At 36.0% G+C, this 26,181-nt stretch overlaps 4 protein-coding genes across 6 annotated transcripts; 1 reads left to right on the top strand and 3 right to left on the bottom strand.

Annotated features, from left to right (window-relative positions):
- Positions 1–1,480: 1,480 nt before the first annotated feature.
- Positions 1,481–11,643, bottom strand: LOC116295807 (uncharacterized). 3 transcript variants are annotated; one of them, XM_031703747.2, is made up of 8 exons: positions 11,599–11,643; positions 10,362–10,502; positions 6,983–7,103; positions 6,811–6,862; positions 4,894–5,217; positions 3,825–4,136; positions 3,132–3,600; positions 1,481–3,006 (listed from the first exon to the last, which is right to left on the bottom strand). In XM_031703747.2, exons 3-8 carry the CDS (start codon positions 7,052–7,054, stop codon positions 2,886–2,888), a joined length of 1,350 nt encoding a protein of 449 aa, XP_031559607.1. In that variant the 5' UTR covers positions 7,055–7,103; positions 10,362–10,502; positions 11,599–11,643; the 3' UTR covers positions 1,481–2,885. The 3 variants fall into 3 exon arrangements, with proteins under 3 accessions (XP_031559607.1, XP_031559608.1, XP_031559606.1); XM_031703748.2 differs by lacking the exons at positions 10,362–10,502; positions 11,599–11,643 and adding an exon at positions 7,451–7,730; XM_031703746.2 differs by lacking the exons at positions 10,362–10,502; positions 11,599–11,643 and having other exon boundaries at positions 6,983–7,252.
- Positions 11,644–12,056: 413 nt separating this feature from the next.
- On the bottom strand, positions 12,057–16,699 carry LOC116295808 (serine/threonine-protein kinase 40). The gene is made up of 6 exons (XM_031703749.2): positions 15,956–16,699; positions 15,817–15,869; positions 15,560–15,675; positions 13,914–14,058; positions 13,602–13,721; positions 12,057–13,014 (listed from the first exon to the last, which is right to left on the bottom strand). The coding sequence occupies exons 1-6, from the start codon at positions 16,586–16,588 to the stop codon at positions 12,750–12,752; spliced, it is 1,332 nt and encodes a 443-aa protein (XP_031559609.2). The 5' UTR covers positions 16,589–16,699; the 3' UTR covers positions 12,057–12,749.
- LOC116295810 (uncharacterized) lies at positions 16,699–19,419 on the top strand. Its single transcript, XM_031703751.2, has 7 exons — positions 16,699–17,098; positions 17,252–17,412; positions 17,536–17,633; positions 17,881–18,057; positions 18,185–18,302; positions 18,392–18,454; positions 18,922–19,419. The coding sequence occupies exons 1-7, from the start codon at positions 17,096–17,098 to the stop codon at positions 19,061–19,063; spliced, it is 762 nt and encodes a 253-aa protein (XP_031559611.2). The 5' UTR covers positions 16,699–17,095; the 3' UTR covers positions 19,064–19,419.
- Positions 19,413–23,194, bottom strand: LOC116295809 (histone deacetylase 8). The gene is made up of 10 exons (XM_031703750.2): positions 23,070–23,194; positions 22,879–22,937; positions 22,241–22,365; positions 21,650–21,791; positions 21,350–21,540; positions 20,956–21,064; positions 20,707–20,879; positions 20,325–20,419; positions 20,102–20,207; positions 19,413–19,688 (listed from the first exon to the last, which is right to left on the bottom strand). Exons 1-10 carry the CDS (start codon positions 23,184–23,186, stop codon positions 19,666–19,668), a joined length of 1,140 nt encoding a protein of 379 aa, XP_031559610.2. The 5' UTR covers positions 23,187–23,194; the 3' UTR covers positions 19,413–19,665.
- Between the last annotated feature and the right edge of the window lie 2,987 nt (positions 23,195–26,181).

The raw sequence follows: 26,181 nt of genomic DNA, 5'->3' as shown, positions 1-26,181 counted from the left end.
GTGACGAAGTAACTCAAGGTATGTCGGCATCAGTTCTTTATAGATATATATTTATTTCAATCAAATCAGCATAATGATACAAGGATAGACGACCATTATTACGGGAAGGGTCCTCATGAAGCAAAGACCTTCAACATGAAACACTTAACCTCGAACGCAAGACATGCTTTTTTCAAATATTCAAACGTTAATCTTACACCTTAAGCGTGTCTCTTCATTCGTAAATCAACCAACTCACTTTTCCTTGTTTGCTTTCAAGCTGTAAATTAGTTCAACACGTTTATTACCCGTAAAGATTTGTGCATTAAATTATGGATATTTACTTTTGAAGGTGACTACCTGTCGATTATTGGTGTACTACAAGTAATTCTGTTTGTAAGGCATTGCTAAGTAATAACCACTATAAGTGAATGACATAAAAATTACATTATTAGCCATGGAAAAAAAATGTACTAGCTATTTATCACTAAAAATCATGTTTTTTTAAGGCGCCGTGCCGGGAAAGTCGCTCGGCTGCAACTTGCTTCTAGCTCAGTTATGCCTCGGTTCTGATCATTAGTAGATATTTGTGAAAACTACACAGCAAAACGTGTACAAATATACAAGAAAGAATTCAAAAAAAGGATAAATTCAAGTTTTAGGGCTCTTTTTCATTAACATTTGAGGTCAAATTGTAAAGCCCAAAGAATAAAGCATTTTGTTAAACAAACCCGGCACTTATAAAGTTAAATAAGTAAAGAGAATTCATTTAACCTAAAACAATTGGCGCCAAACAGCCTAGTGGTTCGGTTCAATATTTCATCTAGAATAGCAGTAGCGTAGGTGTCAAGTAAATGATGCATGGGTTAAACCATGTTCACTAATCTGCTACTGGCTGCACACATAAAATAACCAACCTGATATATTGTTATCAACTCGACGCTGTTTGCGGGTCAAAACAATCTTTCTTGGTCATGGCGTAATACAAGTTCTAGAAGGACACGCGAATAAATAAAGTACAACACTACAGAAGATGATGCAAAGGGATATAATAATCATAGCATAACATAACATAATGGTTTATTCACAATTCATCACCTTGTGTACAGAAAAAAGAAGAAAGAAAAGCAAAAAGCGTGAAAATTTGTTTACTCCGACGAAGGACTAGCGTACGTCCGAAACGTCAGTAAGTTTTTTTATCTTTTCACGGTGTATAATTTAACCTTTTATAATTACTGTTTCATCAGATAAGTTGCATTTTCCAATGAAAGCCGGAGAGAGGAAAGTAAATATAGAAATAGTATCAACCGCAGACCGCAAAGCACCGCAGGCGGCAGGCTTTATCAATTCCATTCAGAACTAAATATTTCTTTTCCAGATTTCGAAACTGACTTGGCAATTATAACATCGTTTTGTGTTAGTTTAGGTTACTTTTTTCTTTCAATATCATGAAATAGTGTTGCTATGGGAATAAGGTCTAAATACAGACAGACAGACAGACTGACAGACAGATATACTCTTTATTCAAATAGTTACTCCATTATAATTTATCCTATTTGATAGGAGAATTGTTTATATTTGGAATGATATTCCATTGTCTTAAAAAATCCCGGCTAAAATTATTATTAAAAATTATTTATTATCATTATCATACTTAGCAATTTTGGCTCTGTTACCAGAGAAGCCTTCGTACCCCGTAGCATGCCGGGAGCATCGAGGACGGTCTGCAAATAAGGTAAGAGCTTGGAAACCAGGCCAGACGATAAATCGAGTGACCTGGGCAATACTTAATTTTTGTCGCTATGTCGTGATAGAAGAATGGGAACTATTAAGTGTTTAACTGTGCAATCCCATTCGGTACCAGTTCCCCACGTCCCTCTCATTTATCAAAATGCGGTACACCGTAGGTAAAACTATATTTCGGCAAGCCATTACTTGTCTTTCTTTAGCTCACTGAGCATGCGCAGCAGCTAGGAATGACAGGACTGGAGCCGAATCATTTCTTTATAATAATGTGTATGCTGCTACTGCGCATGATCATAAAGGAAAGAGTTTCAGGGAGGAACAAATTCCGTCCTATGGGTACCCCCCTGACGTTTATAAATTAAATAACTTCGTTTAAATTATATTTGATTTTAACTGAAAATCTGACAATCTGGAATATTGAATATAACGTGGGATATAATAACCCGCAATAGTACCACCGAACAGGGCGACCAGTCTTCAACGATGTTTTCGCTATTTACAAACTAATTTTAGTTAGATCCAAATATTAGATATATAAAGCCTGTGTCGACTATGTTTTAAACAGTTTGCCTTTAGGAAGCTTATCTCGCCGTGTGAGATTGACATCCTCGTAGATAAAGACTTCAAATGACAGCACCTTTGCAGCCTGCATATTAATCCTTTAAATCTTCGCATTAATTATTCGACGCTGCTTAATATTGACACAACTATATCAAAGTTGTCTGATTTTTCTCGTGACTTTCTCCTTAAGTAGTGACGTAGCCTTTACCAGCAAGCACGTGACTCGGTCACATGACTCTTCTCGTTCTTTCTTATCTATGATTTTTTTCTTTAACGAATATGATGCATATATGTTTTCTGTTTGCACTTATTGCAGACTCAGTCTCCTCTCTAGCTAATAATGTGATGTGGACTAGGCTAAAACGTGACCTCCTTCATGTGATCACCTTGTACATGGTAGACCCAGTCTCCTCTCTAGTTAATAATATGATGTAGCCTGGGCTTGCACATGACCTCTTTCGTGTGACATGGTAGACCCAGTCTCCCCTCCACATAATCATCAGGATTGGCTTGGGCTAGCACGTGACCTCCTTCATGTAATCATTTTGTACATGGTAGACCCAGCCTTCTCTCTATCTAATAATAAGATGTGGCCTGGGCTAGCAGGTAACTTCTTTTATATGACCATTTTCGTACATAGGATTCATGTACATAGTTGATCCATTGTTTCTTTGGATGATGACAGCTTGTATCTCGCCTGCACTGTCGATGTTAGGCAGTCTATAGATACAAAAACATTCAACATGACGTTAATCAAACATTACTGTGCGATTACTGTAAAGTACTGTAGGCAGACCCTAGTTAGTTGTGGAATGGTGGTCTTAAATAGTTAAGGTAATACTTACTTGTCAAAGTTCACCTCCTTGTGGTTGTAGTCGGGGGGTCTCGTTGTCCGTAAGCTTATAGACCTTGTGACTGTAACATGTTTCTTAGTATCTTGTCCTATTTTACTGATGTCATCTAATGAACGTCCTCTGATAGCCGGTGGGGGAGGAGGCCGGGATGAATTGATCATATCTGGACTTGGACTTGGGTACATCAAATCATCCGGTGGGGGTGGTAGAGCGGGCGGAGGTGCCGGGAATGTATTCGATAATGTATCTAGGTCACTTTTTTTCTTGACGTCACAGTTCGATGACGCAATTGTGTTTAGGTTTTGTATAGGTGCGTCGGAATTGTCCAGGTTTTTTTTCTTTCTTCTTTTTTTGTCTTTGAATCTTTTATGCAAAAACATTAAACCAAAGATGAGAAGGAAGAGAAACGTAGCAGATCCAAACGTGATAAGAAATACCGTCATTAAAGACCTGCCATTATCTGGAAAGCAAACGAGACAAAAATATGTTAGAAGAGATTCATAGACATACCAGACAGACATACCAATGTACTGCAGTCAGACAGACAGACATTCAGACAGATCGATGTACTGCAATAAGACAGACCCACACACTGCAGACAGACAGACAGAAAGAGATAGGAATACAAATGCTATGCAGTACTTTGATTGACACACACTAATATAGAAGATAAAAAAAGCTTACTTGCAACATAGACGAACCATATGATGATTGACATAAGTATTCCAGGACCGTCTCCTTTCCTTTTGGCAGACAGCACATTCCCTACATCATTATTGATCAAAGTCGAGTTTACTGAAGAGTTCGAAGTGGTGGTAGTGGCATCAGTCTGCAGATTCATCGTGTAGTTGAGTGTTGTTGAGATTTTGGTTGTGTTGACGTGGTGAAGAGTGTTTGTTGTTGAAGTGGTAGTAGCATCAGTCGGATGCATCGTGTATTTGAATTTTGTTGTTGGTAAACTAGTTTTGGGTTTATTTTTCTTTCTTTTCCTTTTAACTGAAATGAAAATATATAGTAAAAATAATAATTAAAAAATATGTCATGATCTTATTTTTTCATTCCATTATATATTCATTAATGATAATAAATATATATGTTGAAGTCAGAATTCATTTTATTTCTTTAAATTTAAAATACTTTTACAGATAGACGGGTCGATCCGTGGTCAGAAGAAGCTGGTCACGCTATCATTAAAATTTAAAATAGCATTCCCCAATAAGCCATTTTCAAGTCGAGTAAAAGACTGATTCAAGTTAGCATCGCAGTGCATTGTGGGACTTTTTTAGGGGACGAGGTTGACGCCATCTTGAATATCTCTCCCCTAAACCGACAGACTGAAGATTCCGGTACTGCAATGCCAACTCGAGCGGTCCTCCCCCCCCCCCCCCCCCACCATGGAATGTCAAATAATGGACAGCAGACGGAACAAGATAAGATCCGTGGTCACGTGCACGGATCGAAACGTTTGAAAAAATATTTGAAAAGTCAGAAATGAAACTACTAAACTACTAAAAATAAATATACAGTAATAATAAATATATAGTAATCATGAGAATAATAATATAGATTATTTATCTCTTCACCAAAGGAATTAAACGGAGTAGAGAAATGATAGTATATGTAAATGAGATTCGTAAACATAGTAACATATTACTGTAACCGTGGTGACTATAATATTTGATCGTATCGCGTGAGTACAGTGCTATTGATAATCGATCTGATAATATATATTGATAATGTAGAGTAAACATACCACAAGAATAGATGATAGTGAGATAAGCATGCCCCCTGCAAGGATCACCAAACACAGCCTTCCCAACCTCGAATGAGCACTTCTTTTTTCTCCTACATAACTTTTTCAACTTCTCTGTAACATCGTTCTCACCACAGTTATAGTAGAAGTCACTCTCACTTCCCTGGTATGGACAAACGATGTTTCCTGCCTGTGTCCTGCCATAGCTACCGCCAAGGATGTTGATAGCGTACGACGAGTTTGGACATTTTATTTTCAATACTTCTCCTTGACACACGACTTTGTTAACGATATCAGCGTCGAATTCTCCCCGTTCACGGCGAACTAGAACGTTAAACATGATTATCCGTTAAAATGAATTATTTAGAGCCAACTTTTGTTATTTATAGACATAGTAGGATGACATTTACTATCACACTTCCCTTCAACTTCTTTTCTTTTAACATTCTGTCATTTCAGTGTTTTTTAATTGTATATTATTTCAGCCGATCAGCTTTCTAAGGTTGACGCGCGCACATCCGATTTTGTCGCGTAATCGAGTGAGAAAGAAGTAAATCTATCTCACCAAATGATATGACATGATATGCACTGATGCACAATGTTTTCCTAATATTAACTATTATATAATATTCCAGCTGAGAACGAGTTTAACTCTTTTCTGTTGATGTTTTTTTCAGTCATGAATCGTTCTCGTACAAAATGGTTTTCTTTCTTTGTCAACCAGTAAATCACGCTGGAATATTTTCTTTCTCGTGGTTAACCGCACTCAGTAACTGCAAAACTCATTCAAAACTACGGGAAGCCAGAACACTCTAGGCCTTTTAGAACTGTGTTTACGTATACCTTGTGCAAATTTGTACCAAAAATGAGAAACGAAAAAAGTAAAACAAAAAGCCTTCATCTCGAAGGCATCTAAAAAGTGCAAAATTTGACAAGGAAGAAAAACCTTGAGGTAATAATAAATTGATGAGAAAAACAAAAAAATAGATATAAAAGAATCCGTAAAAGGTGCTCAGTTCTTTATTTATGTGAATCCAGGTGTTCAGAGGATAGAAAGCTTTTAGCTTGACTTCATAAAATACGAAACACGCCAAAACACATTTGAACCGCGATTTTCAATATTCTTACTGTTTTCTAACATTCTATCCATCATGTCATTCATGACGCGTCCTTGTCATTGTTGTTCAAGATTAGAAAGGTTTTTCAGCTGACGATAAAATGTAAATTCTAAACCCAGAGGCTTTGTGATATAGTCGATAAAAGTGCTTCTCTACTCTTACTGAATATGAATCCACAATTCGATATCATTGATGTGTTTATTTTAACCTAACAAAAGTGTACAGTGACTCACAGCAGTAAACCATCAATGATACACCCAAGAATTATTTTTGAACAGAAATTAAATGTATAGTATTTAGCAATTCAAAGGCAGGAAGGGATTTTAAATAAGATTGGTTATTAAGGATTATAAAGATACGAGAAAAGAGATCAACAAATCCTCTTTTTTCACACAGCACACAAGATAGTCTTGTTTTGACAGTATTTTCTCTACATTTGATCAATACCGTTTTCTTGACATAAAAATCAAACAAAAGAAAAACGATATATTCAAAGAAGCGATTCATTTTGACTAGAAGATGTTTTTAATTCAAAGCAGTTAAAAGCAACTAAGAAACGAATTATCTAAATCAAGTGCTATCTTCATTTCTTCCCGTTTAATGAAGATGACACAACAACGCCGTCTTTTGCATCTTCCGATGATAAACGTTCTAATTTCAAAACTTCAAGCCGCAAAGAAAAAAAAAACCCATCAAATGAGTCTCGTTCAATTGAAGCCTCTAGTAAAATTGTTGTGACTCCTGGAGAAAGGCTTGAAGATATTTTTAGTAGAATCAAATACTGATTTACATAGCTTACCGATGGCAATAGCTGGATGTACTATGGCATGTAGGAAAAACATCATTGTCACCTAAGAAACGGGGGACAAAACACAACCAAACAGGATTAAAAATGAAAAAAATGCACTTTTTTCGAGTTTCCATGCCATGAGAATAAATAATAAGTATGAAAAATAATAAGTTTGAGTTACCATTATGAAGACTTGGTGAGCTTGTCTGGATTGTGGTGGGATTATTGATGCTGCATTCAACGCCATCATCATTTTGTCAGCGACCAAAACTTTTGGTTGTATTCTTTAACTGATTTTAAATCTAGGTAGGATTAAAGAGACGAATTCGTGAGATTTCTTCACGCTAAACAGAAAGTGTTGTACAAACTACCCAGGAATTTTGCCAAAGTCTGCCTGGTGAGTAGAGGAAGTACAGTAGGTTGTTGTAGTTTATGAACCGCAACACCTGTTTTTAGCTGCGCTGGTGATAATTCGCTGAGAGTGAAAGCCGATAATACATAATGAGACGTACAGACGAATCACTGGTCAACGTCGGTCTTAGCTCACGACGTACCCGTGCAAATAATACCGATAACAATGTTTAGTTTGACTCTTGTACAGATATATGTATAGAAAAGATATTCAAAATCTCCTTGTCGTACAACTTACTAAAGTAATTATCCACATGCAAGTTGCTCCATCGATTGCCAACGATATTCTCCTATGATTTGGCACTTCAAAATCATTTCTTGAATAAGCAATAACTTCTGTAAATCGATCTTTTTCAAAGAAGTGCAAGGTATAACTTAATCCAAAGAAGCCAGTCGAATTGGAAAATGTTTATTCTGATTACGAGCTGTGGTATCAAACACAGAGACATGAGTGTCACCGGGTAGGATACTTTATGCAAGTCACGAAACCATCGAAGATAATAATAGCAAATATCTTCTATATACTAAACAAAGAACTACAAAAGATATAGCTTTTGATAATCAATCTATACCCATATAGAAGTGTACATAGAGCAGGTATGAACGCGGCCGTTTAATTAAATATCTTTGTATTTGCTATGAACACGTCACTTTTGTCAGGTCTACAGTGAGGGATAGAAACTATATACCAAGCTATTGAATATATACTTATTATTCCAGGGGAGATTTTTTTTCCTCACAACTGTCACAGTTAATCAATATCACGTTTTAAGAAGCTTAAAATCTTTGCAATATTGGAATACTAAGTTGATGGTTTTTCTAAGATAGTAATCAGATAATTATACGTTTTTGGCTTTCATCTTTATAATCTCTGAATGTATGGGCATTTACAAGACCCATTGTTTTCCTTTAAGACAATTAAGAGGTTTATTTAGGAAATTACTGTAGGTAAGATACTGATAGGCAGATCTAATTCCCCTTGGGGGAGGGATTGGTAGTGCTTGTAAGTGCTGTATATAGCCTAATAGAGAATTTCTTTTTTGGTAGTTATTGTTATTGGTGGATGTCGGCGCGTGGCCGGTATCACTAACTCATTTATCTCACCAAAACAGAGACTAACATTCTAAACTAATATCAAGACTGTTGCGTCTGAATAACTATTATTTATTCCGCCAGAGATTCAAATCGCTTATTTTGTCTCGGTATCACATTAAATTAACATACCTATTTCAAAGTCTTTCCTTAATTACAGAAGCTATTATAGTTATTCTATGTTTTGTTTTTCGCCGGCTAGAATAATCGAAGTAGCGTTGGTCGGATTGATGATGCCATACTCTTAAGCTAGGAAAAGTAGTTTCAATTCATTCTTGTGGATGTGGAAATATTTAGTTAAAAATACCAGTGAAAACAAGAAACGAAAAAGAAAGAAAGAAAGAAAGAAAAGCCGCAGAGTCTCCAAGAGCGACTTGTGACTGAAGGAAGCGAGGGACGCTCTAGTTAATATTATGCCAAACACCTGCCAAGGCGCCGCGGGACGCTGAGGGCTTGTCACAGGCACGTCACGGAAGCCGCGCACGCGCCGCACTCATTACCTACTACATGTAAAACGTTACAAAGAAAATGCCTGTTAATGAAATGCGGAACACAGTCTGCCCGCCTAGAGACAAGTAAATAAACATTATAAGGGAAGGAAGGTAATCCATAGTCAAGGAAGACAACTTAGATTAAACTTTGCAAACGAAAAAGAGGAGTTTCAATATACAAGACCAATAGGTGTCCTACTGTCTCGATCCATGTGACCATTTCTAATACAACTGTAAAGAGAACTGAATATAACGTCCGTGTTGGTTAACACTGAGCGGTATTACTCGTTGCTAGTAGGATTGCGCAACGCTGACTGCGCTGTAAACACGAAACAGTAACTATACAGGGTATTGCACGACATTACAGCGGTAGCGACGACGCCTTTATGCAAAACTAACAAAAACAGAATGAATTTATAAAACTGAAAAAGTCTAATGACAGCGAGTCATCAGGTGATTGAATAGTAAACCAATAAATAAGAAAATTACGTTTTGATTTGCTAATAATTATGATCATTATTATTGTCCATGGTATAACTCTTTTCTATTCTCGTTCTTTGTGTTTGATTAATTTCTTTATAAAACGTAGTTCTACACGCCTCATATCAGAGCTAGACATCACTATTGACTCCCTTCGTTCTTTATCAAGTGTTTATACTAGACATTAAAAAACTCTTAAGAAAAGATGTTTATAACTCGTAGATTTTATCTTGATAATAAGGCATGGAAAGAAAACTCCTTCACATCGGCGTGTTGACATCCATATGCAGTACTCACAGTAGTGTTGAGTAAGCCGACGCGCTCTTTTCGACTCCACAAGCCACGACTAGTGAACCTTGAAATACGTTATTTACAAAACTGACTAGGTCTTTATTACTGAACCTTGTAAAGCAAATGTACTTCCTGACCTATTCGCTTGTCTGTAAAACTTTGTTTATGATTGAAGCACGAGTTTTTCAGATTTTATTATAAACAATCTGCATTGTTATAAATAATGAATTGAAAGCAGTGCTTTTGATATATAGGGGAAGGTAAGTAAAGCTGAGAAAAAAACCGTCAAAGATCATCATCATAACCGCACCTACAGACAAATACTTTTAAATTCTTTGAAAAAAATAAAATTGTTTAAATAGTCTAGAAAGAAAAGCGTTCTTGGTTGATGAAACCTTATGTGACGCGAATTCAACACTAAGATTCAGTTTTACAGCATATATTTCCGTTCTACAGCACAACTTATTTCAACTCAAAAATATTTTAAAACCGTTTTCCGTCCTTGAACATTTTCATTTACTTGAATCTGAGAATAAGAAAGGAAATCTGACATCGAAAAGTCCTTTTCATACTTAAGCCTTGACTGTACTAGGGACGATGATTAATCCTTGTACCAATAATCAAAAGTACGAATAATACGATAAAAGTTGAACTCACTTCAAATAAACTATTCTTAAGGTGTAGAGGATGGATGAATAGATGCTGTGAGATGGAGAGACGACTCCCCTGGAAATCCTTTATGAGGTTTTTACTAAGAGCCAAAGAAAATAAGAATTAAATAAAAAAATATCTTACCTTGAAGATACGAGTAGATTCAGTAAGGTTATACGAAGGAACGCTTCCATTCAGCCACGAGAGAGTACTCATCCAAGGAACGCGTAATACATCGGCGGCGGTGACTCATCTGCATGGACTTGATTAGATGTCAGCAGGACACTAGATGTAACAATACGACACAAGACTAAATACTACTGACTACAATGAATCCACAAGGGTTGGAGCAAATGACTAAAGCCTAGAATGCAGAAGAAAAAGTGTGTCATACATTGTACCTGTGCAAGCTGTGGGAAGGGTTGAATTCTAATTAAATTACGAGGAAAGACTAAAGCCCACCCCCTAACACCTTCATAAACTGACCATCAATGCAGTTAAAGTAGATGGTCGGGGACCAAAGGGTTGTAAGAATAGACTTGTATAAATCGAGCGCTTGTTTCAATTGGTATAACAACAGCAAAGCTGGTGCACACAAACTCTCTTTTATCTGCCGAATAAACAAACTCTTTTGATCACATCAAATGGTTTTGAATCAAGAAGCACTGTCAATTGGCCTAACGTTGATTGTACTTATGCCGTGACTGACATTAACAACACTGTAGGAAATGTCAAACGACCAATAGAATCATTTCCTTCAGCTCAAATAATTCTTCTTTCGTCTTCCTGTTCAGCCGGTGGCCTTATGTTCTAATATCTCTCCTCTTCCTTGATCAGTTAGCACTAAACTAGCAAGAACAGCCGATCTAGTTATTATTATTACAGCAAGGATTCTGTTAACTAGCTTTGGTTGTTCATTGATCAGCAGTGAATATTTAACGGTGATGGATTCTCTTTCTTCTTTACTGAGTGTATTTCTATTAGATAGTTTGTCGTCTGGAGGTAATGTGTGTCACCAACCCCTCGTACGCCCTCATGCAAGAACAAAGATCAATCGACATTTCGATCGGCAACGACCATCGCCTGACATGATAGCAAACCACGTGCATCAACCTGTTGGTATCCAGTAGTCTTGCCAATCCGCACCTCAAGATGCGCTTTAATCTACACACTTTGGCCATGTCTGGGGACCTTTGCGCAGCGTCCTGCAGCTATTTACACTAGAAACTTGCGTTATATAGCTACAAGTTACAGATACTATAGACTATTAGGATAAGTTCCGTTCTTTAAATTAAATACAAAATAAACATAATGCGAAGCTAATTAAAGAGGCGTAATCTATTGAAGTATATCCCACGGTATGACTAATACATTAACGAACCTTACTGTGTTGACCCAGTATCGATATCTCGAGTCATCCATGTGCTGCTGATGTCGTGGCTGATGTACAGGAAAGAACGCATATGAACAATCAGAAGCAATATTAGGAATGAAAATACACGAATGTGAAACATTAGCCCCAGGGCACGTGTAGCTTGTTCATCCAGGTGATGTGTGAACCAATCAGATATCACGCCCAAGTAATCAAATACCAATAATTACATAGTTGTTTATTCAAGGTGGATCGATGAGAAATCAGGAAATCAGTGATGCACAAATAAACAGATCCGTCGAGAATCGGCGTGCAAAACTGATGATAGAATCGCGATGGTCGCTAGGACTAAGGGGAGAGGGAAGGGGAGGAATGACACAAGTGATAATCGATGTAGTTGGGTCCCAAATATATTTATAAAGATCCGGTGATTTGGAAACGAGCTTTAGGCTGAAACGACACGACACCATATTCTATTCGTTTAATGATTGTTCTTCTATCTTACAGCAAAAGACTAGCAGAGACTTCCTGTCTATGGCAAAGTTGAAAATCAAAGTAGCATCCTTCCTGATAGGTACATATACATATATATAATACCATTCATTATGATTAAACACTGTTATCTGTTAGCCATGATGCACTTAGTTTAGTCTGCTGCACTGTCTGTACTTCATTATATTATTCCCCTCTCAGTGTCAATATCTTTCCCACTTTACACATGCATTCCCATTCTAAGACTGCTAGGATTTGAACTTGTGAACAAAAGCTATAAATTATAAAATAAATTGAAATCAAAATGAAACCTGGGCATGTATGGGTGGGAACGAAAAGCAACTACTGAGAAATATTCTGCCTGAAAAACAGCCTCCTATGTACAGAAAAACACTACATTATCCCAGTCTGTCTTATTTATATTGTATATATTCAATTGTCATAAACAATAATTTTAGGTTATTTACAATTAGACTTGAAATTAATAATACGATAAGATACAATATAATGCCTTAAGGAAAATTAGGTGGGAACAAATGTGTTGTAGAGGTTATAAGGATATCTGCAGAAGTCAAGGGTTGTTCATCTTCAGATATTCTTTTTATGTATATAATACAATGCATTGAATAAATTGCATTTGTAGCTAAATTATATAGAAAAGAATCCTGCTAAAGAAGATGTCGATGTGCAAGTATTTCTGCAGCAGTCAATGGTCTTGCATCCTCCGTTATCCTTCTAATTGGAGGTTGTAATACAACCTCTTGTGTTATCCCTACCAGTGGTTCTTGTTTATAGAATTCATCACTTAATTTATGAAACCTTAAATCTAATTCTGGTGGGATATTCTTGTCTTTTTCTTGCGAGTTTGATTCAGTTGAGTCTTCCAAATCTGGAACAACTTGAGGAGTTTCGCCATTACTTGCCAAATGATACCTAAGAAAGAAAGAAACAACAATTTTATTCAGTGCTTCTAGATGTATCAAGGATAAAATTTGTTTATCAAGAGAAAAAAAATGGTGAATTCCCTTTTGGCTTCTTCCCCCAGGAAGTACTATGGAAATATAGCCTACTCAGACCCTCCCCACCCCTTGGAAATTCCAATCCCCCTCTGTGGGGGAGGTATGGATATTTTCTTGAACTACGCAATATACCCTTCTCTGGTCTTCCCCACCCCTTTGAAATTCCAATTCCCCTCTGTGGGGGATGTGTGGATATTTTCTGGAACTACCCCAGTATTGAGCCGGCCTGTATGTCCGCTCGGAACGAGTTACATGATTGGATTAAAAAACAATAGATTGGTCATCCAAACAATAGCACTAAACCTAACCTTACAAAAGCGGTACTGTATTAAGGGAGCAATGAAAATCCAGCTTTCGAGCGGTACTGGATAACTCCAACTATTCCCTCCTAAGATCCTCCCCATCCCTTGGGAAGTGCCATTCTTTTTTTTATACAATAGAACAGAAACAATAAAAAAGAAAATGACTTTAATTTTGTAAATGAAGAATGTAAAGGCATACCATGTAGTCATTGTGTTCTGTAGGAAGCCAAGAACCTCCGTCGCACATAACCTCTTGTTTGGATCCAGGGTTAAAAGTAATCGGATCAAAGACTTAGTTGACTCTGACACAAGACTTTCTCTAAAGTTAAACAAAACGGTAATATTAGAAGAAATATGGAATATAAAAACGTTTGATAGGTCAACTTCTGCAGAGTACATTAAACAGATGTTTTCATGACTCTTAGAGAAGAACTTTTTGTAAAATACCTTGTCAATGTACAACAAATATGGTGCATAACAGCTTACAACTAAGCCAAAATGTTGTACATACCCTGGTATAATAAACTCAGCACTCTTGATCTTCCTGAAAAGTTCATGAGGAACACTGTCGTAAAAAGGGAACTGGCCATACAACATGGTATACAGCACCACACCCAATGCCCACATGTCGCTAGCCTTTCCTGAGTATGGAGCGCCTGAAGCAATAATGACATTAACATTGTCATGGGGTGTTCTTATATAGCACAATAATTATTCACAACCATCTCGATGCAACTTAACATTCCTGACCAGTGGAGGACTTAAAGGGCTGTATATTAAGATGCTATTATAGCAGTCATGCAGTTTACAATCATGAGTGACTTGTGCCTCCAAATTGAAAAAGGCTGTGCCTGTTGCACCAGTTATCAAACTAACAATAATAGAATAATTTACATTTTGGCCTGAGAAAATATAGTAATATAATACATAGTATTAGACACTAATATCAATATAACATTCATTTTACTTAGACTGTTAATCACTAATTTTATAACTTTGTTCATGGACCAAAAGCAACAAATACCATCCTGAGTAAAGATTGACAGAAAGAGCAATAAAACAAATAATGTGCCAGCTTGGGTAGTAGCAAAAACTCATAATTTTATATGTCTCAAATGGCTAGACCACACTTTCATTTTTTCCTAATAACCTATGCAATCTTATAACCTTTTTTGTCTTGCTTCAATTTGAGGTAGAAATAAGATTAAGTGAGAGATTGCTGACTACCTGCTATCATGATACTCATCTGTCTAGACAAACCAAGCTTCTAAAAGTTTCATGTCTCCATTATGCTCACATGGTTTTAAGGTTTTCTAGAGTTTTCTGAGAACTAGCTTAAAAACAATTCTGTAGATGGATTCTACTGATTAGAGGATGTAAATTAATAATCATAGGTGAAGCTACAGAAAAACATTCAAGGAATCAAGTTATTTATCATGCTAATTTGCAATTCATTCTACGGTAGAAGGAAGCCATGCCCTTACTTTCATCAGCCTAGAGGTTGTTTCAGGGTATTGACGAAATTTGTCAATTGGAGTGTTATTTTTACCCACATTTGATGCATGCAATCACTCCATCAAAATATCAAAAAAGTATTAGTAAACCTGACATTATTTATTTACTAAAACAGCTATTAGAAAGTCAGGAATAATTGATCACATTGGTGATTAAAACTGATTGATTGAAACTCCATTTTAGTTGAGTGAATTCAATCACTCTTTCTCATGTTTGGTCTGGTAACTGTGACATTAAATTGTTCATTATTTTCACAGCAGTTTTTTAACCATACATTATGTTGTTAAAAATGAGAGGTGAGAATTCTCTTAATAATAATATATTGTCATTTTAACACAAATTTAATTTGTAAGATATAAAAGTTATCCTCTTGTGCTGTGAAATATTATCCTTGCTTATGTACTGCACTCACTTAATTATCTAAAGGTATTTACTAATCCATTGATGATAAAACTTATATCTGTCTATATAATGCGACAGAGCAGATTTCAAGACTGAATGCCTGTTTCTGGGCATTCTGATTGTATGACTGGTGATCCTGAATGCTACATTTGATTGGACATCATAAACTTGGCATCATGGTGTTTACTAAGTACTGTTGTCTCTATATATAGTAGCATATTATACTACTATTCTACTTACCACTTAGCACGTCAGGGCTGATGTAGGCTGGACTTCCTCGCTGGTCTTTGAGGAGATCATTCTCTCTGATCAAGTGTTTGCCAAGACAAAAGTTGGTGATTCTAATTTTCTTTGTTCTGCATAAAAGAAATAATTTTTATTGAAGTCAAATAATCTCTATTTACTTAAAATATATTTGAAAAATATGAAAAATATCTTTTTTTTAAACCTTTTAAAAACGAATTCTTATAATTGACATATAATGTATTTAATCTAACCGTCTATTGAGTACAATGTTTCCAAGCTTGAGATCTCGATGAACGATGTTTTTCTGTAAAAAAAATGAAACGCATCAAAAGAATGAATAGATTATGTAACATCAGGGCAATATATTTCATCCGATGGATATAAACATACCTTATGAAGGCACTCGACTACTCGTACAATATCATGGAATATTATAAGAGCTTCTCTTTCGTTTAATCTTTTTTCACGAATAACATAGTGTTGTAGATTGATTAAATCAGCAGTTCCTGTACCAAAATCATGGGCACATAAACAGTCCAGCACTAAACACAAACGATAACGCTTCTTTCCTGTTCGACTCTTGGAAGATGTACCGGGCTTATCACTTGAATTCCGATTATGGCTGTCCGATTCACTGGCTCCTTCCTCCATATATTCATCTTTGAATAGTCCATGATGATGTACGACTCCTTCTTCATCGTGTAAGAGTGACAGTAGTGAGTATTCTGTATGTAGGAGCATCTTTCCTTGCTTGTCGTCTTGTGTTTCATGGCCGACTTCTCCAAGCGTTAATATTTTGATCGAATAAAAATCATCAGTTCCTTCTTTCTTCGCGAGACATTGTACAATACTTCTAACAGGAGAGTTCCCTAATCGTGGCCCCAGTAAGTAAGGGCCAGCCCTTCTCAATCCACTGGGTCCACTTCTCTTCTTACTTCGTTTTGAGGTCGAAGCTCCTTCATCTTCTTCCAAACAATTTGCTTTTCTTTTTGCTCCGATTGCTCCTGAGTTACTCGAACGCATCACTTAGCCTCTAAGAAATAACTCTGTACTTTCACAGCCGTTCAATCTGATTTTTCTTTTCTTTTTTCATTATTTTTTTAATGTCACGTAAAAAACGTCGGCCATTTTGGATCGAATATTATTGTTCTGGAACTCAATCCCTTGCGACCGCGGAAAATACGAGGTACTGGGACCTAATCTATCAAAATCCTTTCTTTTTTACGGATATTGTCTTTTATAAATTCCAAAAAATTTATAGAATACACTACGAATCGATTCTTAAAGATTATTGCGTTGAAACTGAATTTTTATTCTTTATATTTACCCACATTTTATGTGCTATATATATATGCCATTACAAGACAGTCAAAGGGTTTCCCGTTACTATAGCAACGTTGTGTATCTAACATGGACCTCAAACAAATTACCTTTTCATCATTACTGGACCTCAAACAGCTGTTATCTCTATAAGAATGTTCCAAGTCGATCCATCTTAACTTCAAAGAAGAATAAGATATTGGTGTTAGAATGGTAAGCTAAATTGAAACATCATTGCCATAAAATTTGGAACGATTATTTATATTCTAGAACAAGTTAGGCGATTCTAATGTGATAACGAGCAAGCGTACTGTCGCGTTCTTGTCGCATAAATAAATAATGTCTCTATTCTAATTGTTTCAACAGCAACAGGTATCTAGAACCTTCAAGCATTCTCATTCCATCCAGCCAAGACTAAAGCCGTATTATCTGGATGGATATGGTAGTAAATCTATCGGTGAGCCTGACTGGAGACCACATCCCTTGAATGCTTTATCTCATCCTGATACACAACAACACAGTAAGATGTAAGAGAAACTTAATGTTTTCTTGGTAAATTACTCTCTTCCTACAGAGTCTATTTTTTTGGCCTTAAATACTGTCAATACTAACGGGATTTCCTTTTTATTTTCATGGATTGATGTACACAGGGGAGGAACAGGATTGGATTGGTATTCCAGTGTTAGATGCCCCCCACCATTACCACCAAGAGAGACACGCCAGGCTGTGCACGAAGACTCTACAAATGGTTAGTATAATGTGATGTGCCAGTAAGGAACTCATTGTTTATTATGCTCTCAGGATGGTAGGATGAATGAAGAAAACAGACCCCATTCGATATGAGAAAAGACTGCCATTACACTCCCCCCCTACACCACCACCACCACCCCCCACACCACCCCCCCCCCCCCCCCCATCGCCAACATCCCTGTCCCAAGGAACATTATAGTTAGTTTTACCAAGAAACTACTGTTCTATCTTGTGAATTTACTTAGACATCAAAAAAGAAAGAGAACATGTCAAAACTAAAGAGCCACTGTTAAGACGAGAGAGTCTGGCCACCAGCAAGCCTATTACCCCACATAAATATGAAGAAGAAGATGATGACAGATATTATTACATGAAACCATTTGAACTGACTCTTAGAAGAGCAGTAGGAGCTAAAAAGAAAGGTACCAAAAATAATATTATATAAAGACGAGTGTGTGTTCTCTTATTCCCTGCCTGAATAGAAAAGTGCTTGGGATTTGGCAGTTTAATCTATGCTTACAGACTATTTTTCTCTTACATGTATTACAGTATATTGTAAGAGGAATGGTATACCTCTTGCATCACTGGGAGACAAAACCTATCAAGTGCCAGAATATTTGAGAGATTTTCACAAACATGGCAGTACACGTCCTGTTACATCATTTGGGTACGTATTACTGTCGTTAGTACTCTATTATCGCTAAATTTTTGTATTACTGAGTAAACAAGTCTCATACAAGTCTGTTTGTATGACAGGGGTATTACAAGATCTGTTCCAGATACTTTCATTCCATTACAAGATCTACCTCTCAGACCAAGGTATGAAATACTGTCATTATTATGACTACTGCATATGTAGTTATGTCTATCTACCATAAGGTCACTGCTTATGTTAAGGCATTACAGTGTTGAGCTAGGCTTCTTAGATTTCTTAGACATCACAACTATCGAGTTCTTTATCATCATGATTACCAACGGCAGCAAAGGCACCATAATAATTTTAAACATCAATGTCATTATCTTTATCAGCATCATCATAAATACCACCACCATCATCAACAATGTCATCATCACTATCAGCATCATCAATACCACCACCACCACCAACATCATCATCACTATCAGAATCATCATCAATACCATCATCATCATCAACGTCATCATCACTATCAGCATCATCAATACCACCACCTCCATTATCAGCAACATTGCCACCATCATCTTGATCATCATCACCAGTAGAAGAGAAGGAAGGCAAACATAAAATTTTAATTGCTTTCTAACAGACCAACATTTGAAGCAAGAAGAAAAGTATTTGAAAAAGCTCATGAAATACAAGAGGTGGTAGTTCTTGATACATGGAAGCCAGCACCAGCACTAGTTGCTTCATTTCAACTCCCTCTGACAGCATCTCACTTGCTACACTGATACACTGTCCAACAAACAATGGTTCATATGATGGCCCAAACTACTACACACCATGACTCTAGTCAACAACACTGTAGGTTTCCAGGAAAACATTAATTTCTTTTTATTTATCATTTATTATAACATTGTGAAGGTGATGGAAACTAGAGATAGGGTCAGTAAAACGCATGACAGACTTTACAATATGTAGAAACTTTGGATGAATTTGCAAATACCAATAGCCATACTTAGACAAGCTTTCATTGAATTCAATCTTTATTTTTGTATTTTTAAAATTTATTACATAAAATGTCAAGAATGAAAATATTTATTTTGTACAAAAATAGGATTAATAAAATAATGTTTTTGATAAAGAATTTTCTCTTCTTTCGATTCTAACATTGGGAAATATTAAAAATAATATGGAAAGGGTAATAGAAAGTAGCATATCTATTACTGGTAACAAAACTCAATAACTGTTGGTTTATACAAGAAACCAACTTAATAAATAAAATATTTGATTTGAATAAAACTGTACAAATGTGATAAAAATGGAATATTAAATTCTATATACAACGCAACTGAGTTTTGTAGGAAGACAGACTCCTTGCTGTACGTCATCTTTATTGAATATTTTGAAGGTTTCCTGTGAAAATCAAAATGATTGTTAGTTACTTGATCAATGATTACAAGACAGAAGTGATTCTCCAGGTGGGAAAACTGCCAGATTACTTGTGATTGAACGAAAATAATGGCAATAATCCAGAAACCATATCACTTCCTTTAACAACACACTACACTATCTCATAGTTTTTCTTTTTTCCCTCACATCCCTCCCTTTATTTTCGTATTATTGTAGATATATTAAAATATTAATATACATATATACATAAACAAGCATAGTAAACCATATTTATCAAATGTAGAACCACTGTCCTACATCGATAAATTATTTAAAGGTTATTGGTGCATATTTGCAAGGTACATTGACTTTATTTTACTAAACTTGAGTGCTGCAATTACATTTTTACCACAATAATTGTAAAGTAACATTATTACCTAGAGCTTTCTTGATGGCATTCTTCAAGTCTTCATTGCTGTTCAGGTCTGGTTGTGGTCCTGTGGTAACTGCAAGCTGATAGCTTGGTCCATAAGCCAGGAAATGCTGATGGAAAGATGACAGATCATTATGTATAGTATTTAACAGAGCATTATAGTATATTGAAAAGACAATGTTAAGATAATATGCCAAATGATAGAATATAAGTCCTCTGTCACTAACCTCATGTTCTGGTATGTCATTAGGTAAGAGTCTTCCCAACACAACACTTGTTAAATAGGTCCAGCAGCGAGCAGTATTAGTCATATCATAACCACCTATTATTGAAACAGTAATACAAAGATAAAATAGGTGATAAACATACTGTATGGTACCATATGTGATTGTTATTTCAGAGTTTTTATCTTGGTTCCAAAATTTTAACTCAATCACAGAATTAGTGCCATAAATTTAGTAGCTATATGAGACATCTTTGTAAAAAAAAGTTAATTATATCCTAAATAGAACAAATAAATATGTGTTGTTTTCCCCCCCCCAGATTTCCCCCCCCCCTAGATTTTGCTACTCCAGCTACTAAACTAAGTTGAAAATGTCTCTCACTCACCTCCACCAAGAAGAAGTGTTGGGATACCCCATGATAAAAGGTTCTTAACACACCGACCCACTCCGAACTGGGTGAGGTTAAAGGAAGCCATAGGATCCCCTGCTAGCGTATCTACTCCACACTGGCATACTATGGCATCTGGTTTGTATTTGGACTGCACTTTAGCCATTACTCTAAATGAAAATTTCACATTAAAATTTGAGATACTATTTTATATTTTTTACAGCTTGAATATCATGCCATGCATACCTGTTGAAGACTTCAACAAATGGTCTGTCAGTGATTCCATCATTCAATGCGACATTAAGGGAATAGTATCGTCCTTTTCCTCTCCCAACTTGATTGCAACAACCACTTCCTATCATATAAGAAACCAACTTGTCATTTATACTATTTTAATTATATTTTGATATGGATTCATGTGGTATCTAGACATGCTGGGTGATGACCGTGACACATCCTTGTATTCTGCGTAGATGAGAAGTACTGTACTGAACACCATCATAACTGGGGTGCCATCAATCTAATAATACTTAAGTAGTTCTTTGTTGTATGTTAGATTCTGATTTTAACAATCATTTATCCTAGATGTCTTAAGCAGTGTACTACAATAATAGAGGTTCATCCAAGGTAATTACCCTACCTGGAAAGAATCCTGAAGCATATTTATGGAAAGAGACAGTCATGACTCTCGGAGTAAATGAGAAAGCATCTTCTACCCCATCACCATGATGCAAATCAAGATCAACATACAAAACTCTGTTAAACTTTTCACGGAGCTTTAAAATACCAAGAACTATATCATTGACGTAGCAGAACCCAGCGGCTTCATCCCTGAAAGTCAAGAAGAATTATTATTATTGTCTGTTAAAAAAACCTCAAATTTTATCAAGCAGCCTCTGAGCTGAGGCATGGCTAAATCACAGATTACATGCTGCATTACCTTTGTGCATGATGCCATCCTCCCTGCCAGTTGATGGCTACATTGGCTTGTCCACTCTTCAGCGCCTCAGCTGCTACTATTGTTCCTCCAGCAATAGCAGAAATGGTCTTAAAAACATCTTCAAACATTGGACAATCATACCCTAAAGATACAAGAAAAACAATATTATCAAAGGTAAAATATTAAGCTGGTGGTTTTCATTTAGTAGTTAGATTTACACAAGAGCTATGAAAAAAAACGTTTTTAATTAATAAATTGCTGTAACAGAAGTTGAAACAAGCATTTGGGGTCACTAAAGGTAAAGTAAAGTTTATTTAGCATTGATAGTTCCTTCAGCTACGTGGCTGGTATCCTAGGGAGCTAACTATACACAAAAAAGACATAGAGAAGTCCTGACAAATGAACAGTGGACCTCTAGTTCTGAAGTCAACACACTAACTGAGTTACACATGCTCCTACTGAGAATCAAACCAATGCTTGATTTAAAGCTAAAGGCACTATACAATCTAATAGAAATAATATGGTATTGCAATACTTTAAATTCATCTGAGTTTCAATGAATGTCAAGATAAAGGTGCACTGATTGCATACCAAGTCCAAATTGGTTAATTTCATCCTCGTCATCAAGATCACTGTAGTTTTTCAAACATTCTATATACTCATTAGAGTGAAATCCTGTCAGCTCATTGATTGATGCTCTTTTGGGAGGGATAATGCTGAAAATGAAAAACAAATCAATAGATGAAATAAGTAATTATGATTATTATCATGACTAATGATGATAATGAAGAAATATATTAAATATCAAAAATCAACTACTGCCAAACAAAAAATGATTTCTCACTCTACAAAAATTACTTTAACCTCTAGATACTATTCTCATTAAGATGTTGTAGTACTATCTTATTTATAACGCAATTTGCGTCTAAAAATAACATTTTGTTTTCGCCTGCATGTTTAATGAGTTACCTGTAGCAAAGAACAAGTACCAAAGAAATACAAGAAGAAATAAATATTTAACAGATCCTTTCTTTAGCTAAGCTAAAATTAGAAAAAATTTACTTTTTTATCCATATTTAAGAGATCGAAGAATAGCTCAAAATAATTCACAAAAAGTCCCTGACTTGATTTGCTGAAGGTATTATTTCTTTGCTACAGCAAACAAGATACAACACAGACCAGACTAAAAGAATTCAAATATCATCACTACACCCATGGATTAAACTTACCTAATATTCCTGTCCTCTAGGAGTCCGTAGGCTTCAATCAAAGACGTGGTAAGACTTGCCTAAAGATAAAATATTAAACGGTTTGTTCAAAGAGAAAAAACTCGCTCGACTCACAACAACAACACAGCAAAACTTTGCCTCAAAAAAATGATTAAAAAAGCATACAAAACATCAATCAAAAGACCACTTACTCTGCCCTGTACTTTAGGAAGTTTATCACATAGATTTACATAGTCTTCAGAGTGAACAAAGGCTACTTTACGGTGTTTTATCGCAAGTACTCCTTCGTCCTCATCTGAAGACGCCATTTTATTTCGACCAGTTCAAACTTGCGCGCGAAAACCAAACCGTGACAATCAAGTACTGACTGGGGAGGGGGGAGGGGATTGTTGTCATTACAGAGTAAGCCTGGAAACTACTCATATTTTTCCAGCAATTTTTTGGCGGATTTTTTTTTATATAAAGAAAACTCGAAATAAAAAGGAAAAATTAAGCTAAAAGATCTTTGCACACGACTAATTCATTCAAGCTATCAATGTCTTAGTTTGTGTGCAAATTTTTTAACCCACATTAGCTTAAAAATATAACGTACATTAAGATATTAAAATATACGTGTTGGGATAAACTTTAGATCATTTTAAAATAATGTGAAAATGATTTCCATTCAAACTGTTTATGGAACCTAATATCTGAGGATATTTTATGGACCCAGTTGAAACAGAACCATAATTTAGAACATTTTCACCTATGTTACGTGTAGTATTTGTGAAATGACATGCCATTGGAGTGTTAGAAATTGCAGTCATGATAAACTTCAGAAGTTGAATATATCTATTCCTTTTATGGAATATTTTCTAAAGGCTCAAGGTTGCTTGTAAATGTAGACATGAGAGTGCCGTGCCTCTGTTTCCACTATCTATTGATCATGTTGCATACTCAGTTTTATCGACGAAAGCGCGCGAAGAATTTCGAATGTCTTATGACTTTTATTCACATGCAGAAAGAACAGAATAAAGTGAGTGGCTTAGGAAGGCTATATATTTTCAACATTTTTGACAAAAAAATTTCTTTTGACAATTAAGCTCTATGATTTCTTTCCTTTTCTAGCAACATTACAGTGTCTTAGTAATTTTCCAGCGTCGCATGAATGAAAGTTTTTTCCTTTAACATCAAAAGTTAAGTCATTAGATACCCTAAGTAAATTAAATAAGTAAATTCAAAAGACACATAAGAACACTTAACTTAGGTGACCTCATGAGTGATAATTGCCAAAACTGCCTCTTATGCGCTACCTAGTAAGCGTATCGATCTGAGTATCGAACACATGTAAATTAGGATCAGTTGGGGGTGGGAATTATCTTACAGTTACTATGGGGTCGGTGGGGTAAGGATTTAGCTTGTAGTTTACACAAAAGTGTAAGAATAATGGGTATATTTAGTCGGAGGGGTGGGATATTACCGTAAATTAGATAATCGTAAATATCATATAGGGGTTGTTTTAAGGGTTGGAAACATGGGATAAGATTTTTATTGGTTTTATAGGGTTCTAGATAGGTGTCCCCAATTAGTTTATTTAAATAAGCTAGAACGACATGACACAGTAATAAAGTTTATTATTATTATTATTATTATTATTAAAGAATTTTCTGCTTCTATATGGTTTACTGTAGTATGGATTCACACCTGCCCTTCGTTGCCATAGCCGGAATAACGTACCGACCATTCCGACCAGTACCGACCATTTCGAACAGAACGTAGACCCAATCTTTTATCAAACCATGCAGCTTCACGTACAACAATCAATGGTTGTAAAAAGATGATCGTGAATGGATTATCATCTCATCTCGATGCGGTTCACCATCCACTTGTCAAACTTGTTGAACTAACTATTTGTAGCAGTAGTGCTTCAGCCTGGGTTTATTTTGGTCGTGATGAACAGACTCAAAATAGCTCTGCAGTGATATGAATTTTTGTGAGGCCTGCAGCTTATCGCATGCTTTGTACAAGACGGCGTGGCAAGGACAACGACTCCTGGATACGCACGTTTAAAATCACTTCTATGTCAAACATCTTGCTGATAAAATAAACAGTTTAACCTAAAAAAGTAAATAACAAATGCATTATCATGTTGATTGGTTATCTCGGGGAAATTCATTGACGTACTTCTATATATCTTCACCGACCGTGGATAGACGTCGTGGCGAGTTCTTTTTTGCACCGCAAACTGATAAATCACTTTTATTTCCAAAGTAAAAAGTGATGACAGAGTAAAGATAGAAAGAATTTTCAATACAAATCGCATCTCTAAACATTGTCAATCAGTGTCCTTCAATGAAAGACTTTGAGATCATATTAGTAGATAGTCTAAATAAGCAGAAAAAATCCCAGTTTGATCAATCATGACTTTATTGCAGTAGCGCCTGGAGTGGATGTTTTCCTGCGGGGGCTGATGTATCAGCACCCTTGGAGTTGCTTTGTATTGCAATTTATTTCGTAGCCCTAAATGAAAGGATTTTTAAATCCATTCAAATCAGTAATCTTCCAAAAGATTTCCGTCGTATAACTAATTATTGATACATCAGTTTGGTTTTTAGCTCACAGGCTGTACGTTCCCGCCATGTAATACAGTGTGCTGCTGTGCTGTGATCTATTCACCTCTCGCGTGGGTACTAACACTTCCTGATTGTTCATTTGCAAAAGAAAAAGGAAAATTCTCATGGTGTTTACGGATAAACAGACGCCAAAGGGCAGTGTTGCTGGGGATTACTTGGCTGGATTTAATAACGGAAACAAAAAAGAAAATGTACAAAGATTCGCCCCCACTTCGTGACGTAGCATGTCTCAGGGTATTTTTCGGGATTTTATCTCGCGCACGTACCACGATGCAGAATGACCGAGAAATAGGTCATGTAGCGATACGATCTACTGAACTGAACAAATTAAAATCATTAAATAATAATCTAAACAGCGTACTTATCCAAGAGTTTGTTTTCTTGGTGAACTCTTCCACGTTGAGGGTAATATAACTAAGGCAAATGAAGCACGCAGATCGAGTCGATATCAGGAAGATAGTTTAAATTTAGCTTATCAAAACTATTCTTGTTCAGTTACTTACGATGAAAGCTACTTTTGATCTTTAACAGAAACAAAAATTCGCCGATTTTCGACATGAATGACGTAATCCAAGTATGACGTTAAATTACTGCCGCGGTTCAAATCAAGGCACTGATCAAACACGCTGCAAGCTAAAAACAAATTTACAACTGACTTTTGGTTGCAGAGCAGCTTTTGCTTAGAAATCTA

Source organism: Actinia tenebrosa, unplaced genomic scaffold (genome assembly GCF_029948245.1).
Source record: "Actinia tenebrosa isolate PJP-AT-01 unplaced genomic scaffold, QUT_ActTen_1.0 PGA_scaffold5__44_contigs__length_20552954, whole genome shotgun sequence".
In the NCBI taxonomy this organism is placed as follows: domain Eukaryota; kingdom Metazoa; phylum Cnidaria; class Anthozoa; order Actiniaria; family Actiniidae; genus Actinia; species Actinia tenebrosa.
Note: the sequence above shows the minus strand (reverse complement) of the source record. Positions and strands in the feature narration are given on the sequence as shown.

Coding starts and splice junctions, on each gene's coding strand:
- LOC116295807 (XM_031703747.2), bottom strand. CDS start 7,054: ATGATGATGGCGTTGAATGCAGCATCAATAATCCCACCACAATCCAGA. Junction 6,863..6,982: donor CTCACCAAGTCTTCATAATG/GTAACTCAAACT, acceptor CCCGTTTCTTAG/GTGACAATGATGTTTTTCCT. Junction 4,137..4,893: donor CACTATCATCTATTCTTGTG/GTATGTTTACTC, acceptor TTTTCATTTCAG/TTAAAAGGAAAAGAAAGAAA.
- LOC116295808 (XM_031703749.2), bottom strand. CDS start 16,588: ATGCGTTCGAGTAACTCAGGAGCAATCGGAGCAAAAAGAAAAGCAAAT. Junction 15,870..15,955: donor TAGTCGAGTGCCTTCATAAG/GTATGTTTATAT, acceptor TTTTTTTTACAG/AAAAACATCGTTCATCGAGA. Junction 13,722..13,913: donor GCTGAGTTTATTATACCAGG/GTATGTACAACA, acceptor GTTTAACTTTAG/AGAAAGTCTTGTGTCAGAGT.
- LOC116295810 (XM_031703751.2), top strand. Junction 18,058..18,184: donor AGTAGGAGCTAAAAAGAAAG/GTACCAAAAATA, acceptor CATGTATTACAG/TATATTGTAAGAGGAATGGT. Junction 18,455..18,921: donor GATCTACCTCTCAGACCAAG/GTATGAAATACT, acceptor GCTTTCTAACAG/ACCAACATTTGAAGCAAGAA.
- LOC116295809 (XM_031703750.2), bottom strand. CDS start 23,186: ATGGCGTCTTCAGATGAGGACGAAGGAGTACTTGCGATAAAACACCGT. Junction 21,541..21,649: donor GGATGGCATCATGCACAAAG/GTAATGCAGCAT, acceptor CTTGACTTTCAG/GGATGAAGCCGCTGGGTTCT. Junction 20,420..20,706: donor AACACTTCTTCTTGGTGGAG/GTGAGTGAGAGA, acceptor TTTCAATAATAG/GTGGTTATGATATGACTAAT.